Source organism: Triturus cristatus, chromosome 3_2 (genome assembly GCF_964204655.1).
Source record: "Triturus cristatus chromosome 3_2, aTriCri1.1, whole genome shotgun sequence".
NCBI classification, from domain to species: domain Eukaryota; kingdom Metazoa; phylum Chordata; class Amphibia; order Caudata; family Salamandridae; genus Triturus; species Triturus cristatus.
The window spans coordinates 957,351,610-957,366,566 of NC_140584.1; the positions used below are offsets into that span (position 1 = coordinate 957,351,610).

Below are 14,957 nucleotides of genomic sequence, written 5' to 3' on the forward strand. Positions count from 1 at the left end.
AGCCCCACCCTCTTCCATGTCTACATGCCCCTCTTGCAGCCTTCGTCAAGGACTACAGACTCAACATTGTCTACTTCGCCGACGACACCCAACTGATCCTCTCCCTAGCCAACAGGCCCACAACCGCGAGAAACAACTTCTATAGCGGGATGAAGGCCGTCGCCAGCTGGGTGACAGTTGCCTCAAACTCAACTTGGAGAAGACCGAAGTCCTCATCCTGGGACCCACACCTTCAGCTTGGGATGACTCCTGGTGGCCCTCCGCACTGGGCCCCCACAGACTACGCAAGAAACCTCTGCATCATACCGGACTCCTCGCTGACAATGAACTGTCAGATCAACGCCGTCTCCTCATCATGCTTCCACACGCTCCGCCTGCTTCGAAAGACATTCAGATGGATCCCCACTGAAGCCAGAAAAACGGTCACCCACGCACTTACTCACTCAGCAGCAGACTAGACTACGACAATGCACTCTACTCCGGCGTCACCCAGAAACTCCTCAGGAAACTATAGAACGTCCAAAATGCTGCAGCTAGACTGACGTTGACATCCCTCGCCGCAGCCATATCACCGAACACCTCTAAGAACTCCACTGGCTCCCAGCCAACAAAAGAATCACTTTCAAGCTCTTCATGCATCGCTTCAAAGCCCTCCATGACGCATGACCAGCATACCTGAACACCCGCCTCTCATTCCACGTACCCACCAGATGCTTCCGCTCTGCCCAGCTGGCCCTAGCCACTGTCCCTTGGATCTACAAGACTAGAACAGGAGAAAGATACATCTACTACCTCGCCAAAACCTGGAAAACCCTGCCTCTCCAATTCAGACAATCCCCGTCGCTGACCCAATTCCGGAAGGACCTCAAGACCTGGCTCTACATCTGAACCCCAGCACTCAGATGGATCAGCAGCCTCCCCCAGCGCGTTGAGACCCTCATGGGAAAGTAGCCACGCTTTATAAACGCTGATTGATTCATGCTCCAAAAGTCTCGCATTACCAGACTTTCCACAAGACCAAGGTTTGCAGCAGCAGAGTCTATAGTATATGTTGTGATGACCAAGGCTAGGTGAGAAACGCACCACTTAACTCTTCTTTACACAAGCTAACTTAGTAGCATAATTCTGTTAAACCCAACTGCCCACTTCTACAATTTCCCATACCAAATGTTAAGGACAGCACACAAAGTATCACACGCACAGGTTCACTAGGGAAGGATGGGGGGAAAAGACAAGGGAAAATGAGAACAACGCAGATACATATATGCAGGTAAATCATATTATATATCACTTTTAGGTATCAATCACTATAGATCCTTAAGGTAAGGTGTTTTTACTCACTCAATGGACGGTGATCAGCTCACATACTTGCCAGCGTGCACAGTGGCACCACTGGTGCTTAAGTGAGCAGGTACTATATCAGGTACTCAGTACATGCACAACTTTAATGTGGAAGGGACAGCACTGCTCCAATGCTTTTAATGAGCGAGTAACGACACTTATCAGTACCAAATAGGTACTCTGTAACAAGGAGTACCTGTACTTCAATATTTAGATTTCAAGCACTGGGCACCACATTTTATTATAAACCATGGCCTTCTCTGGTCTTCAAAGATCGTAAGGCCTTCCCTGGTCTTCAAAGATTGTCTCATTGCGTAGAAACCTCATCAGTTAGTTAGCTGATCAACTCATAGCTTCTGGCTCATTCCCCTCCCAAAACAAAAACAAACACTAACTTTCAGAGTGCTCAATGATCCATCGAAGACTTCCCGGAGCGCTCTCTAATTTATTATTTAGCAGAATATCTGTAGCGGACCCCCGTTTGGTAGGCTCGTACCACCTATGGCGGTCATATGAGAACTAAGTGACTTTCTCATTCTAGACCTGAACCTCGACATTAGCCCTCTTTTTAAGAGTGCCCCAAAACGTCACTGATCCTTCTGTGTGCACTGAGTAGACCTTCAAAACAATCCAAGTTCTCTACCGGAAAACTCGCAGTGAAAATCCATATACCAACTTCTAGCTCCACTGCTAACCGTAGCAGACCTCACCTTGAACCGCTCCGCATCCCCGCTGAAGCGCCTCACGTCAAACTTAGCCCCTGCTCCGAGCTTTCGGAACAGATCGAAGGCATCCATGCCGATACCAGCATGCTCCGGGGCAGCAACCAGCCAGCATGCGAGCCACAGAAACTAAAGAAAGACTACAAGAATAGGTCGAGAATTTCTAACAAAGAACTAGAGCGCTAAATGACTGATTTTGGAATCCTTCACTTTACTGCCAAACTATCGTCTGTCACTATGTACAGCTGTGCCTTAACCTAAAACCACATTTCCCTGCACACATTATAAACTGGTGTAAAATAGCTTAACAAGAAGTAACCAGAAAGCGTTAACCCTCTTTTCTTTGCTTATTCCCTTCAAAACGCCCCTTAGAAAATGCTGCACTGTAAAATTGCTAAAATACGATGTTGACTTTGTTTCTTCAGTTATCATATCAGTTAAATACATTAGTGGAATGGAAATATAGGCTTTATATTATTTATTTGCAGAGCACGGACATTTAAGAACTAACGTGAGTCATTTAAATAACCAGTTAACAGTGTAATGGCTTATTTTTTATTTTGTGTGTTGCACAAAAACATTAGTTAATATTGTTTTACATCTCAGCAAACATAAATATAATGTGCAAGAAGGAATACATTGGGAAGCATGAGTGAATGGTCTCCATGTATGATTCCTTCTTCCTGGTTACAAAGCTTTCTTGTGCTTCCTAAAAGCCACTACAAATCTGAAGCAGTCCTTCTAGGTTAAAACTTCACATGGACTAATACCCGTCCTCTGTCCTGAAATATGCAGTCTCAACATGAAACATTGCCAAATGTCTCATTCCAATAAAGCACAAACTTTTCTTAATATGCGTGACGAAGAATAGTTGTGCATCAGGAGCAGCCTACAGTCATTGCACAGTCCATTGACAACCTTCAGCTAGTGAATCACTCAGTGACAGTCAAGGGTTGTCAGAGAGTTCACTTCATTACCGGTAAGTAATCAGAGCATTACCTCTACGTCCCTCGTCCTCTTCCCAGTCGTTACATTTTGTGGTATATCCAATAAACAAGCTATTGACTTAAACAGAAAAAAATTACAATTCACTAATGCCGTTATGATGCACACCCATGCATTTAAATATTGTAAAATAAGTCCAAAGACAAGGATTACTAAGAAGATATTTATTGTATGACAACCCTGACAGTTCTAAACGCCAAGCCCAACGGAACAACGGATTCCTGAGCATTCCAACAGTCATGAAATGCAGGAATGCATCAAAAGGTGAAAGGAGAATGGGGGGGGAAGGGAAGGAATAGGGTAAACTATTAAATACATAAACAAATGTGACGTAAATTGTAGGATACATCTTAGAAAATGACATTAATATAAAAGTCGCATATTAAACTACAACACAAATGCTTCATAAAACGTGAACAAGAACAAACATATATGCTTAAGTCTGTAATGTTTGGGTTTGGCCATGGGCTTAATGACATAGGAAGCACTGCTAAGAAGGCCCCAGGCAGACAGCCCTGCTTTGCTAGATATCCTGCAAATAACGGATTGTAATAGCCTGGGCAGTGTGGACCATGCAGGCCGAAGCTGCGGGTAGCGGATGTTGAACGTTCAAAACAGCACGAGATGCTGTCTGCGGACCGCATCAGAAATCTTCCAGTGAGCCGCGGCCACCTAGCCAAGATGGCAGCCATGCTGCAGTGAGATCATCATGGGCAACCTACCTGCGCTGGGTGGAGGTGCCCCTGCTCCCCTTGTAGAGTTGAGGGTGCACTGGCTCGCGGGTGGCAACATGAGAGCGACTGCAGGGTGCTCGCACGCCTGGGAGCAGGGTAGGGCCCATCCTGAGGCCAGGTGTGTGTCCAAATTATCATCATTATTGGGACCAGCACACAAGATGAAGGATAACATGATGTGGGAGCACACCGCTGATCTCTCAGGCAAGGTTTATCCCTGGCTTTCTGGGTAATGCAGTCTCTTGTAGATCGCTCCGATATTTTCGAGTGTTTTGCCAAGGTTGGCGCAAATAGTGCTGATCTCTAGACACGTGTTTCTGGTTTATTAACCGTCATCAGTAGAGATTACAGTCTTATATTTTGGGGTTTGCTGAGTAGGCTGCCAAACATTATATCAGGTCCGGTACCTCTGACTGGCGTGCAAGTGCTTCATCCACGAGCTCGTTAGCTCAATAACTTACGGGAGTATTTTAAATAGACAACAGGATGTGGGAGCACACCGCTGACCTCTCAGGCAAGGTTCACCCCTGGCATTCTGGGTAATGCAGTCTCTTGTAGATCGTGCCGATATTTTCGAGTGTTTCGCCAAGGTTACGCAGATAGTGCTGATCTCTAGACATGTGTTTCTGGTTTATTAACCGTCATCAGTAGAGATTACAGCCTTATATTTTGGGGTTTGCTGAGTAGGCTGCCAAACATTATATCAGGTCCGGTACCTCTCACTGGCGCGCAGGTGCTTCATCCACGAGCTCATCAGCTCAATGACTCACGGGAGTACTTTAAATAGACAACAGGATGAGGGAGCACACCGCTGACCTCTCAGGCAAGGTTCGCCCCTGGCATTCTGGGTAAGGCAGTCTCTTGTAGATCGCTCCGATATTTTCGAGTCTATCGCCAAGGTTGGCGCAGATAGTGCTGATCTCTAGACACGTGTTTCTGGTTTATTAACCGTCATCAGTAGAGATTACAGTCTTATATTTTGGGGTTTGCTGAGTAGGCTGCCAAACATTATATCAGGTTCAGTACCTCTCACTGGCGCGCAGGTGCTTCATCCACGAGCTCATCAGCTCAATGACTCACGGGAGTACTTTAAATAGACAACAGGATGTGGGAGCGCACCGCTGACCTCTCTGGCAAGGTTCGCCCCTGGCATTCTGGGTAATGCAGTCTCTTGTAGATCGCTCCGATATTTTCGAGTGTATCGCCAAGGTTGGCGCAGATAGTGCTGATCTCTAGACACGTGTTTCTGGTTTATTAACCGTCATCAGTAGAGATTACAGTCTTATATTTTGGGGTTAGCTGAGTAGGCTGCCCAACATTATATCAGGTTCAGTACCTCTCACTGGCGCGCAGGTGCTTCATCCACGAGCTCGTCAGCTCATTGACTCACAGAGGTACTTTAAATAGACAACAGGATGTGGGAGCACACCGCTGACCTCTCAGGCAAGGTTCGCCCCTGGCATTCTGGGTAATGCAGTCGCTTGTAGATCGCTCCAATATTTTTGAGTGTTTCACCAAGGTTGGCGCTGATAGTGCTGATCTCTAGACACGTGTTTCTGGTTTATTAACCGTCATCAGTAGAGATTACAGTCTTATATTTTGGGGTTTGCTGAGTAGGCTGCCACACATTTTATCAGGTCCGGTACCTCTCACTAGCGCGCAGGTGCTTCATCCATGAGCTCGTCAGCTCAATGACTCACGGGAGTACTTTAAATAAAAAATAGGATGTGGGAGAACACCTCTGACCTCTCAGGCAAGGTTCGCCCCTGGCATTCTGGGTAATGCAGTCTCTTGTAGATCGTTCCGATATTTTCGAGTGTTTCGCCAAGGTTGGCTCAGATAGTGCTGATCTCTAGACACGTGTTTCTGGTTTATTAAAATGAAGGATACTCCCGCCAACCAGCTGCCGGCCACAGACAGACCGTTTCTCTAGTCACTTGAAGCCAAAAAGATGCACACTCCCCTAAGCTCACAGAGATTCCGCGATATATACTGGACACGAAAGCTGCCCCGATACAAAGATTGACACAGTGGTGATCAACATTGCCTTGCTGTGGGAAGACAACAAGAAACTGAACAAGCAGGTGAAAGACCGGGAGCTGGCAATACGTGAGACCATCCAAACAGTTAAAGCTTTGAAAACACACAGTTAAGGAACAGTGTCTAGACATTCAGAAACTTCACAGCCAATCAGAGGATGCTAAAAGTAGGTCGCAATGAAATAACTTAAGAATTGTGGGACTGCCGGGGGGAACAGAGGGTCACAGCCCCGAATTGTAGCTTGAGGACTGGCTGATAGCTGAGGTGTACAGTGGTTGCCCCACGACACTGTCATCCGTGGAGCGGACCCACAGAGTTCTTGGAAGGGTGCCCTCGCCTGGTGCGTCACCACATGCAATGGTTACAATGCTGATTAATTATAGGTACAGCGACCGATCCTTCGGTGTGCACAGAAGAATGGCACGTGGCACATAGGTGAAGACATGGTGCAAATGTTCCCGTGCTATACAACGGAAATTCAGAGACAGAGTGGGTCTTTCTGTTGGTCAAATGGAAGCTGCATCAACTGGAACTTCTGTATAGCCTACTTTTCCCCAACAAGCTATGAGTAGTCCACAATAGAAAAACATATTTTTTCTAATCCCCCTCCCCCCAGGAGGTTTGGCACTGGCTGGAAACCATAGCAGTGGACATCTCGGACGAGATCTGGCTCAGGCCACGCAGAGGAGACGAACAGCAAGAGTCCCAGGCGGGCCACAAACGGTCAATGATTAAGCCTACAAAAGAGCGAGCTTCCACAGAAAGAGTCTTGATCTTGGATTACCTGATCCATCTGCACTCCTCCAGGGCCTCCACAGACTCGGACAGTCTGGCCCTGGACAGTGCTGGTGGAGAAAGCAGAGAGTATGAACATGGAGGACTCATGTACGGCCCCTGATCACTCCAAGGACTGCAGACAAACTCATTTGATGAGTGAAGTATGCAAATTCTATATCTGCTATGTGTATGCTGGGCTGCAATGATCACAGTAGGGCCATGAATCACTGAACAAACTTGTACTTGTATTAATAGGTGGTCTGTGGCTCACTGACTGGCACAAGACTGCCAAGCCAATGCGGCATTAACTCAGGGCGGGCCGAAATAGCCCACACCAAAACAACCTTGGACTAAGACATAGCTGAGTAGTTGGAGTGGGGTGCACCTGGCAAGCCTGGGGTGGGGAGGGAAAGCAATAAAGCACACACACTATGCAATACGCTGGTGGCTACCCTCCGGTGCATCCTCTGGAATATTAGAAGTCTGAGTTCAACCTCCAAGAGACACCGGATCCACTTATACTTTAGAAGATACCAGTTTCAGATAGCCCTAATACAGGAAAAACATTTGAAGCTCTTGAAACTGAAGCAGAAGTGACATGGACAGCTTATGGCACAACCTAATCCTCATTGTGCTGGGGCACAGCATTGTGAATAGCGCTGGTGGTCCCTTATGTTACACACACTCAGGGACCATATGGACCCTGAGGGCTGTTACACAGTGTTAGAGGGCACACTTGAGGGTAGAGCACTGGTCCTAGCTACTGTGTATACTCTAATGTGCAACAAATGCAGTTCCTGGATGGTCTGACCCCTCTCCGCCTCCAGTTTGTTGTGGAAGGCCGTTTGTGGGGAGGGGATTTCAATATGGTGCAGGACTAAGACAAGGATAGGTCTCACCTCCCATTATGCGAGCCCACTGAGCTGCACCGGCAGGCAAAGTTGTGTCCTGTGTGCATCAGTACCAACTCCAAGATTTTTGATGGGGTCTTCACCTAGGTGTCAGGGAATTTTCCTTTTATTCCCCAGTAGAAGAGGCCCACACTCCTCTGGATATGTTCTTAGGGGACACTACTGATGGCTGAGGAGGCCCAATAACTGGAACAGATGGCATCAGATCCCAACTCTCTGTTGATCACCTTGCAATGGATCCGAATTCAACCCCGGATCACTACATGGCAACTGCTGGTGGAAGTGCTCCGTGACAACCTGTATTACTCCGAGATTCGGACACACATAGACCAATACTTTACGCTTAAGGCAGTCGACGTGCTCCTGGAGGGTGAAGTGGAATGCGTTTAATGTAGTGCTCCAGGGGCATTGTATACACACCACTTACGGCATTAAAAAGAGGCTCTAAAGGGAACTCAATGCACTTAAACAGTAGATCTGGATCGCAGAGTGGCAGGTCGCCACAGACCTGATACTCATCACAACTCTAGTAGAGTAGCATATGATGCACATTTTGCACAACATACGTTACTGAGAATATGTCATTAAAAAACACGGCCAAGGCGACAGTGCAGGACACCTAGAAGCCTGGCTCCTCAAAGCTGAACAAGCTAACCCGCCTATTTGCGCGAATCCCGATGAATTGGTGAAGACACCCAAGTTGATATCAATTATATCTTCATGTAAAATTACCAGTCCCTGTACACTCCCCCTGCTGACCAATCCGAGTTGGAGGTGGCTCAATGTTTAGTGAACCTACACCTCTCCAAGCTCACCCACACCCTGAGAATGGCTATGGAGGGACCCATGATGCTGGAAGAACTTGTGACTGTAATTGAACAACTCATGATGGGGAAAGCCTCTGGCCTTGACGGCCTCCTGGCCAAGCCCTACTCAGCGTATAAGACTAGTCAGATGCCAAGACTGCTCACAATGTTTTCATAGGGGTTCTCCGTAGGGTTCCTAGTCACTCAACTTCTTGGGTCCCCAGCACTTCTACGTCCTATCAACATCATCCTGACTCGAGTCGTGGTTCTTATACCACTTTCTTAGTATGAGGTTTGGTCCCCCTTAGAGCCCACTGTGTATTTTGTGCTATTTACTTGATTTCTTTGCAAAGTATTGTGTGCATTGTGCATATCTCTGGGTAAGAGATTTGTGTATGTGTTAGAGAGTATTATATAATAAATACATATTTTTTATAGATACCTTGTGTGGTTCTTTTTCACTTAATCTATACATATAAGATTGCATTCTGGTCAAATGAGATGCTTTATACTCCTTCTGGACTATGCCTGAAGGCTGCTCTCCACAGCTATCACTCAGAGAGCTTTCTAAGATTGTCTAAGACCTCTTAAATCACCATAAGGGCTGTCTGGACTGGTGCAGGGTGCCCACTTTCATAAGTGAACATCATATATCAGGCCAGCTTCTCACATCTTGGAGATAGGGTTAGTCTTACAATCACTTCATCCTGAAAAAACCTTAGAAAAGGAGGGCGACAGAGCAAAGCGAATGCCCTAATTCTCCATGCTGATGTGTTAGCTAGCAAAACGCAGACTTTAAAGGAACGAAATTTGAGATCTACAGAATCCAGAAGTTCAAACGGAGAAAGCTGAAGAGCCTTAAGTACAGTAGGAAGATCCCAAGAAGGTGAACGAGGATGAAGAACAAGCTTAGATATTGAGGAACTCCTATATGTCCTGTAAACCAAGAAATCTATTTGTTTCTCTCTAAATACCTTAATTGAAACCACTGAGATTTCAGCATAGAAATAGGAAGATTAAGATGAAGGCCTGCATTAAAAACTGCAAAACAGTATGTTTTCCATAACTTTAATAAAAAGAATTGTTAAAAAAAACAAAAAATCTGCAAAACAGAAGAGAGACCACAAGATGGGGGTAATAAAGCATGTAATAAACACCATTTGCGGAACGAAGCCTAGTGCTTAAAGTAGGCTTTAATGGTAGATGGTCTCCTGGATCTATGAATTATGTTTACCAGAGTGGCCATAATCCCTTGCTTTTACAGATTCATCTTTTCATCCTCCAAACCAACAAACTCAACGGTATAGGAAAAGGTCGAGGGGAGGTCTCAAGCGGAGAGGGAAACAGAAGAAGAATCCAGGAGCAGCCCTGGCCATCGACTGCAATATCGGGAACCAAGACCAGTGAGGCCAGAAAGGAACCACTGCAATCACATTTACCTCTTCCTGTTGAACCTTGAGCAAAACCCTTGTGATGAGAGGAAAAGGTGAAAGGAATACAGTAACCTCCTGATCCACTTCATCTGTAAAGCATCCATCCACAAGCTCCTTCTTCCTGAAACTGAGAGCAGAGCCTGGGAACCTTGGCATTACTCCTTGAGGCAAACAGGTCGAAAACTGGAGTCTCGAACCTCCCAAATTTATTCCTGGAAGTAGCCTTGGACAATGATAGGTTATTTGAAGAAGTGCAGTTTCTGCTCAGGCAATCTGCCTGTTTGTTGTCTACACTACTGCCGACAGACTCAAAAGAGTCCTTTCTGCCCAAGAGCTAGAGCAGTTGCCACCTGATTCAGAGAGCTGGAGCGAGTGCTTCCTTGATGATTGACATGAGCCACCAACACTGTATTGTCCGTTCTCACTAGAACATTCTTTTGATAAACCAAGGTCCTGAACTGAATGAGAGCTCTACGAATCACTGTCAGCTCTCTCCAATTGGACGATCTCTTCCTTTCTAAAATTGACCATTTGAACTGAAATGTCTGATGGATAATCGTTGTCCCCCATCTTACTTGGCTCGCATCCATGTTTAAAATCACTGGATGTTGAGGCTGTATCTCCACTCCCCTGCGAAGATTTTGAGAGTCCATCCACCAAACCAGTACCTGGATAAAGAGAAATCTTGATGTCCTGGCACTGAAATTTGAGAGGAAAAATGCCACAGAAGAGGGAGCAAATGCAGATGGGCTCACTCAGCTGTGTACACACAGGCTGATATATGACTCTGTATTTAAATACAATGCCTGGTCATGACATTGGACTTGCTGAAAAGAGGTATGATCAGATGCTAAAGATGAGAAATCCTTTTCTCCGGAAGAGTTACCTTCCCTAAGTCGGTTTGAAATCTTGCTCCGATGAAAATCCAATCTCTGGATAGGATCAACTGACCCTTGGGTACATTCAATGGCAAACCCAGTCTGCTTATTACTATCTTTCTTTATTCTAGAAACTGAAACATGATTTCCTCCAAAGCAGAGTGAAATGGACAGTCATCTAAATAAGGAAAGACCGGAAGATGAACATGAGCAATGACTGGTGCCATCATCTTTGTGAAGACCCGAGGCGCTGACCTCATACCAAACAGTAGAGCCATGCACTGTCAGTGGTGCTTGCCCACAAGAGACCTCAAATATTTCTAATGGGCCTTGGCAATTGGGATATGCAGATAGGCATCCATCACATCCAAAACGATCATAAAGTGACTGGGAGGAATTAATTGGATAATCCTCTGTAAGGTCTCCATCATGAATTTGTGGTCTTGTACACCGAAATGCAACTGTTTCAAGTCTATTACAAGACAGAATCCTCCTGAAGTCTTCTCCACCAGAAAAAATATTATTTGCCCTGACCCCTCTCTTGAATCGATCACAGCTGCTATTCCTTTGGACAGGGGTTTCCTCTTGAGGGGGTTCTTGGACAGGGGTGTAAATATGGTCCCCAGAGTTTGAGGCATAGTTTGTAACTGGTTCGAATAACCTATTCTCACAATGTTGAGATCCCATCTGCCTGTTGTAATCTGACTCCAGGCAGAGAAAAGTTTTCTGATGCCACTGACAACTCTTGGTGGCTTGGCAACTCCCTCCTGCTCGGTATAGTCAGGATTCCCAATGTTTGGACCTTGAGTCCTGCTTATGCTTTCTAGAATAGCAAGAGGAAGAAGACTTGCCTTGATTCTTTGAAGCATGTTCATATCTTGGCACGCTTGAAGGTTGCCCGAATGACTTACATCTTGAACAACCCGAAGCCTTGGAAGAATCACATCAAAAGAAATATCTGAAAGCAGCTCCACCTGCTGTGTCATGCTTTCCAATAAATAGGACCACTCCGTGTTCTCTTAAATGTCCTTAAAAATGCCTTACAATCTATAATTCATGATTGAGCTGTAACAAACCCCATAAATATCAGCTCTCAGGTCTACATCGGATCCTGCAAAGACCTTTTTAAGGGAGGAATCCACTTTTTTATCAGCAGGATCCTTTAAAATATTCTCTTCAGCCACCAAGGATCTGTCCACCAAACAAGCCACCACAATATCCACCAGTCTTGTCTGGCAAAAGAGTGCCCATGTTCTCCAGCGAATATAGTTTAGACATGAATCTTGGTAGGGCAATTTTTCCAGGATCTTTCCAATCTTGTTTAATAGCCTCCATCACCAACTGATGAATCGGAAGGCCTGCATTGATGAGTTTATGGCGAAGAACGATCTCCTGAGAAGTAGATGGTCTGTCGACAGCCTCAAAGCCCATACTCTCTCGGATGTGGGGCAAAACATTAGGTACCATCTCCTTAGAAATATGCTTCCCTTCCTCTTCTGGAACAGGGAACGTAGTATCCGAGTCAGAGGACACGTTTTGAAACAGACAGAGCATCAGACAAGGGCTTCTCAGTCTTTTTGGGAGCACTCTTCTGAAATTCCCTTAGGGTGTAAAGCATAATCCTTTTAATTCTCTCCTCGTGCACCTTCTCCCCACCACTCAGATTTCTCTTGGGTGAAGGAGCGACTAAGAAAAGTCAGGAGAAGCTGGGCAGGCAGAGATTGAAGGAACATACTTCCTCTTAAAATAATGTTTCCCCATGATGGCACAAAAAGCAAAGCAATCACCAGGCCAAGAATACAATAGGAGTAATCATAATGAAAAAATCTCAGAAACTGTACACATCCACCTGAGCGCTGGTCTTTAAATAGGAAAGCCGATCTTCGGAGACTTTTCTGCGCATGCGTGGTAATTTGGTGATCGCGCATGCACCGCTTTCAGGAGAGAGACGCGTCTCTGAATGTCGGCCTTCCTATTTAGGGGCAGCGCTCAGGTGAGTCTGCGCGCCTAATATAGGGTGACCAGATTCTCAAAACAAAAAACGGGGACAGGTCATAGACATAGAAGTAGGACTACGATTTGCAGTAACCACCGACATAAAAGTAGGACTATTTGACAGCTGTGATAAACATAGAAAAAGGACTACGACAGCTCCCTCCAAGACCGAGATGAAGCATTACAGATGACAAATCAGAGGTCTTTTATCGGCAGTAAGCATTAATTCCATTTAAACAGACTTTGCCTCAACATTTGCTTTAGTCCAAGTTTGTTTTCTTATTAGATAAGTATATATATTGGGATTGTTAACTGAACAATAAAGAAAATTGCACAATCGAAGAGGAGTTTGTGCTCTTGTTTTTGCCACGAGGAAGTGAACGAGTGCATCGCTAGCGAGTTTGATAGATATATATATACACACATATACACACACACACATTCTGTCATCGTCAAAATCAGATACTGCTGTTTGTAGAATACTCCTTCCCATAAAGCACTCCCCCTACGTTCAGCGCAGTTGACTGAAATATAAATAATGTTTGCTTTATTTACGTGGAAACATTTACGCACATTAGCATAGTAAATAGTTTAGAACATATAAGACTGGGCTGGCTTTAGTGCTGGTGGCGCCCTGTGCGACAATGTTTGTTGGCGCCCCCCCCCAATGACCACCTCTACCACGGATTCTCTCACTAGCACCCTTTAACAGTGACCAAGTCACCATAACCACACTCTATCAGATGCATTATATATAGCGCCACTCATACCAGTGTAGGGTGTCCAAGCACTTTGCATCACACACACATTAGACAGAGACAATCAATCATACGTGTGTAAATCAGTGTATAGGAAATGTTACATAAGCCAAAGGACTGAAAGTGTAGGAGTCACATGTCATCCATACTGGTAGGCAGTATAGTTTAAGAGTGCTTGGTGTGGAGAAGCACAAACGCAGAGTCGAAAAAGAAACAGCATAGTTGGGAGTTTTCTTTAATATTAAGAATCGATTTCTAGCCAGATTAACCCTTTTTGAAACATTAATCAATGTTCTTATAATGTATACTTTGCAGTGTGTATGCAATTCTAGGATGAAAGTTAATAGCTCAATATTCTATATTAGGACTTTAAGTTATAAATTGCAAGTAGCAAAAAAATGTCTCTTTTGAAAGCAGTAACCCTGCTGATCTGTTTACATCATATGCACTCTGTAATCTACTTGGTACACGTTCTTTGCAGCAGGCATATTAACCCTCTGCACTAACTTCAGCCAAGTCAAAACCTCAACTATACAAAATGCTGATCTCTCTCCAGGAAGATAATTAATCACACTCTTGACATTTATGTGAGGCCTGGTAATTGCTGGGGGAAAGAAACGCTACACGGCGCCCCCAGGAAGCCAGCACTGGTGCGGATAAAACTCTCAGGGTTAAAATACACGTTGCGGGCTTGCAGGCTGGGAGGGCAAGGATTCCTGGATGATGCAGCTCTGATGCAAGGCAGTGTCCCGACGGTGCTGGTAGGCGTCACGAAGCTGCTGCTGGATTCTGCTGTAGTTTGAGACTGTCCGACCCTCGCTCGCTTTAAGGCAGAGCAGGGTCACAGTTGTTTGCTGCAGGCTGTAAAATCAGGGTCATGCCGGTCACAGGTGGTTCTAACCAGCTGCATGATGACGTAGGTGGCGCTGTGTAGACAAAGAGAAGGGAAATCCCGAGAGAACATGTCTCTCTTCAAAGGATTTCCCTTCCTGCTACAGCGCTCACCTCAGTGACGTCACCAAGCTGTGCAAACAGAGCATGCGCGCAACCGGAACAGTAAAAAACCGGGACATTTCTTTGTTCAACCCGGACACTGTTCTAAAACGGGGACATTTGACTCCATTGGAGTACAGTGTCGGGACACGGGGACATTTCACAAAAAACGGGGACCGTCCGGGCAAAACCGGGACGTCTGGTCACCCTAGCCTAATACAAACCTCTTCCGTCCGCGTCCTCATCTCACGATACAGGAAGATACACCACACCACGAGCCCAGAAGGCGAAGGTCACCCGTCGTGAAAAGAAGTCTATGCTTCAGAAGTGCGCATTCTCACCCTGATAGGAGCTAGGAAAAAGACGACAGGAGGATTCTGGGAATGCTAGCCTATATATAGCACCCAAGATGGTGGGCAAGACTTAATTTTCGAATTCTCCTATGTTTTTTTTCTTGTTTGGGAGGTGAGTTCACCCCGAAATTTAATGACTGGGACGAGACACGTAGAGGTAATGAAATGATGTTATCTTGCTGGTAACGCTTCTTCACATAAATATATATAG

At 45.5% G+C, this 14,957-nt stretch overlaps 1 protein-coding gene across 3 annotated transcripts in view; it reads right to left on the reverse strand.

Annotated features, from left to right (window-relative positions):
- Positions 1-14,747, reverse strand: part of DDX52 (DExD-box helicase 52) — a 135,178-nt gene extending 120,431 nt beyond the window's left edge. For 2 of the 3 annotated variants that reach the window (XM_085649497.1, XM_085649496.1), the window contains exon 1: positions 2,052-2,203. In XM_085649497.1, coding sequence (XP_085505623.1) covers positions 2,052-2,138 — 87 coding nt within the window. In that variant the 5' untranslated portion in view covers positions 2,139-2,203. Of the gene's footprint in view, positions 1-2,051; positions 2,204-14,617 lie in introns of those variants that run through there. The other variant, XM_085649498.1, reaches the window with a different exon arrangement.
- Positions 14,748-14,957: the final 210 nt, after the last annotated feature.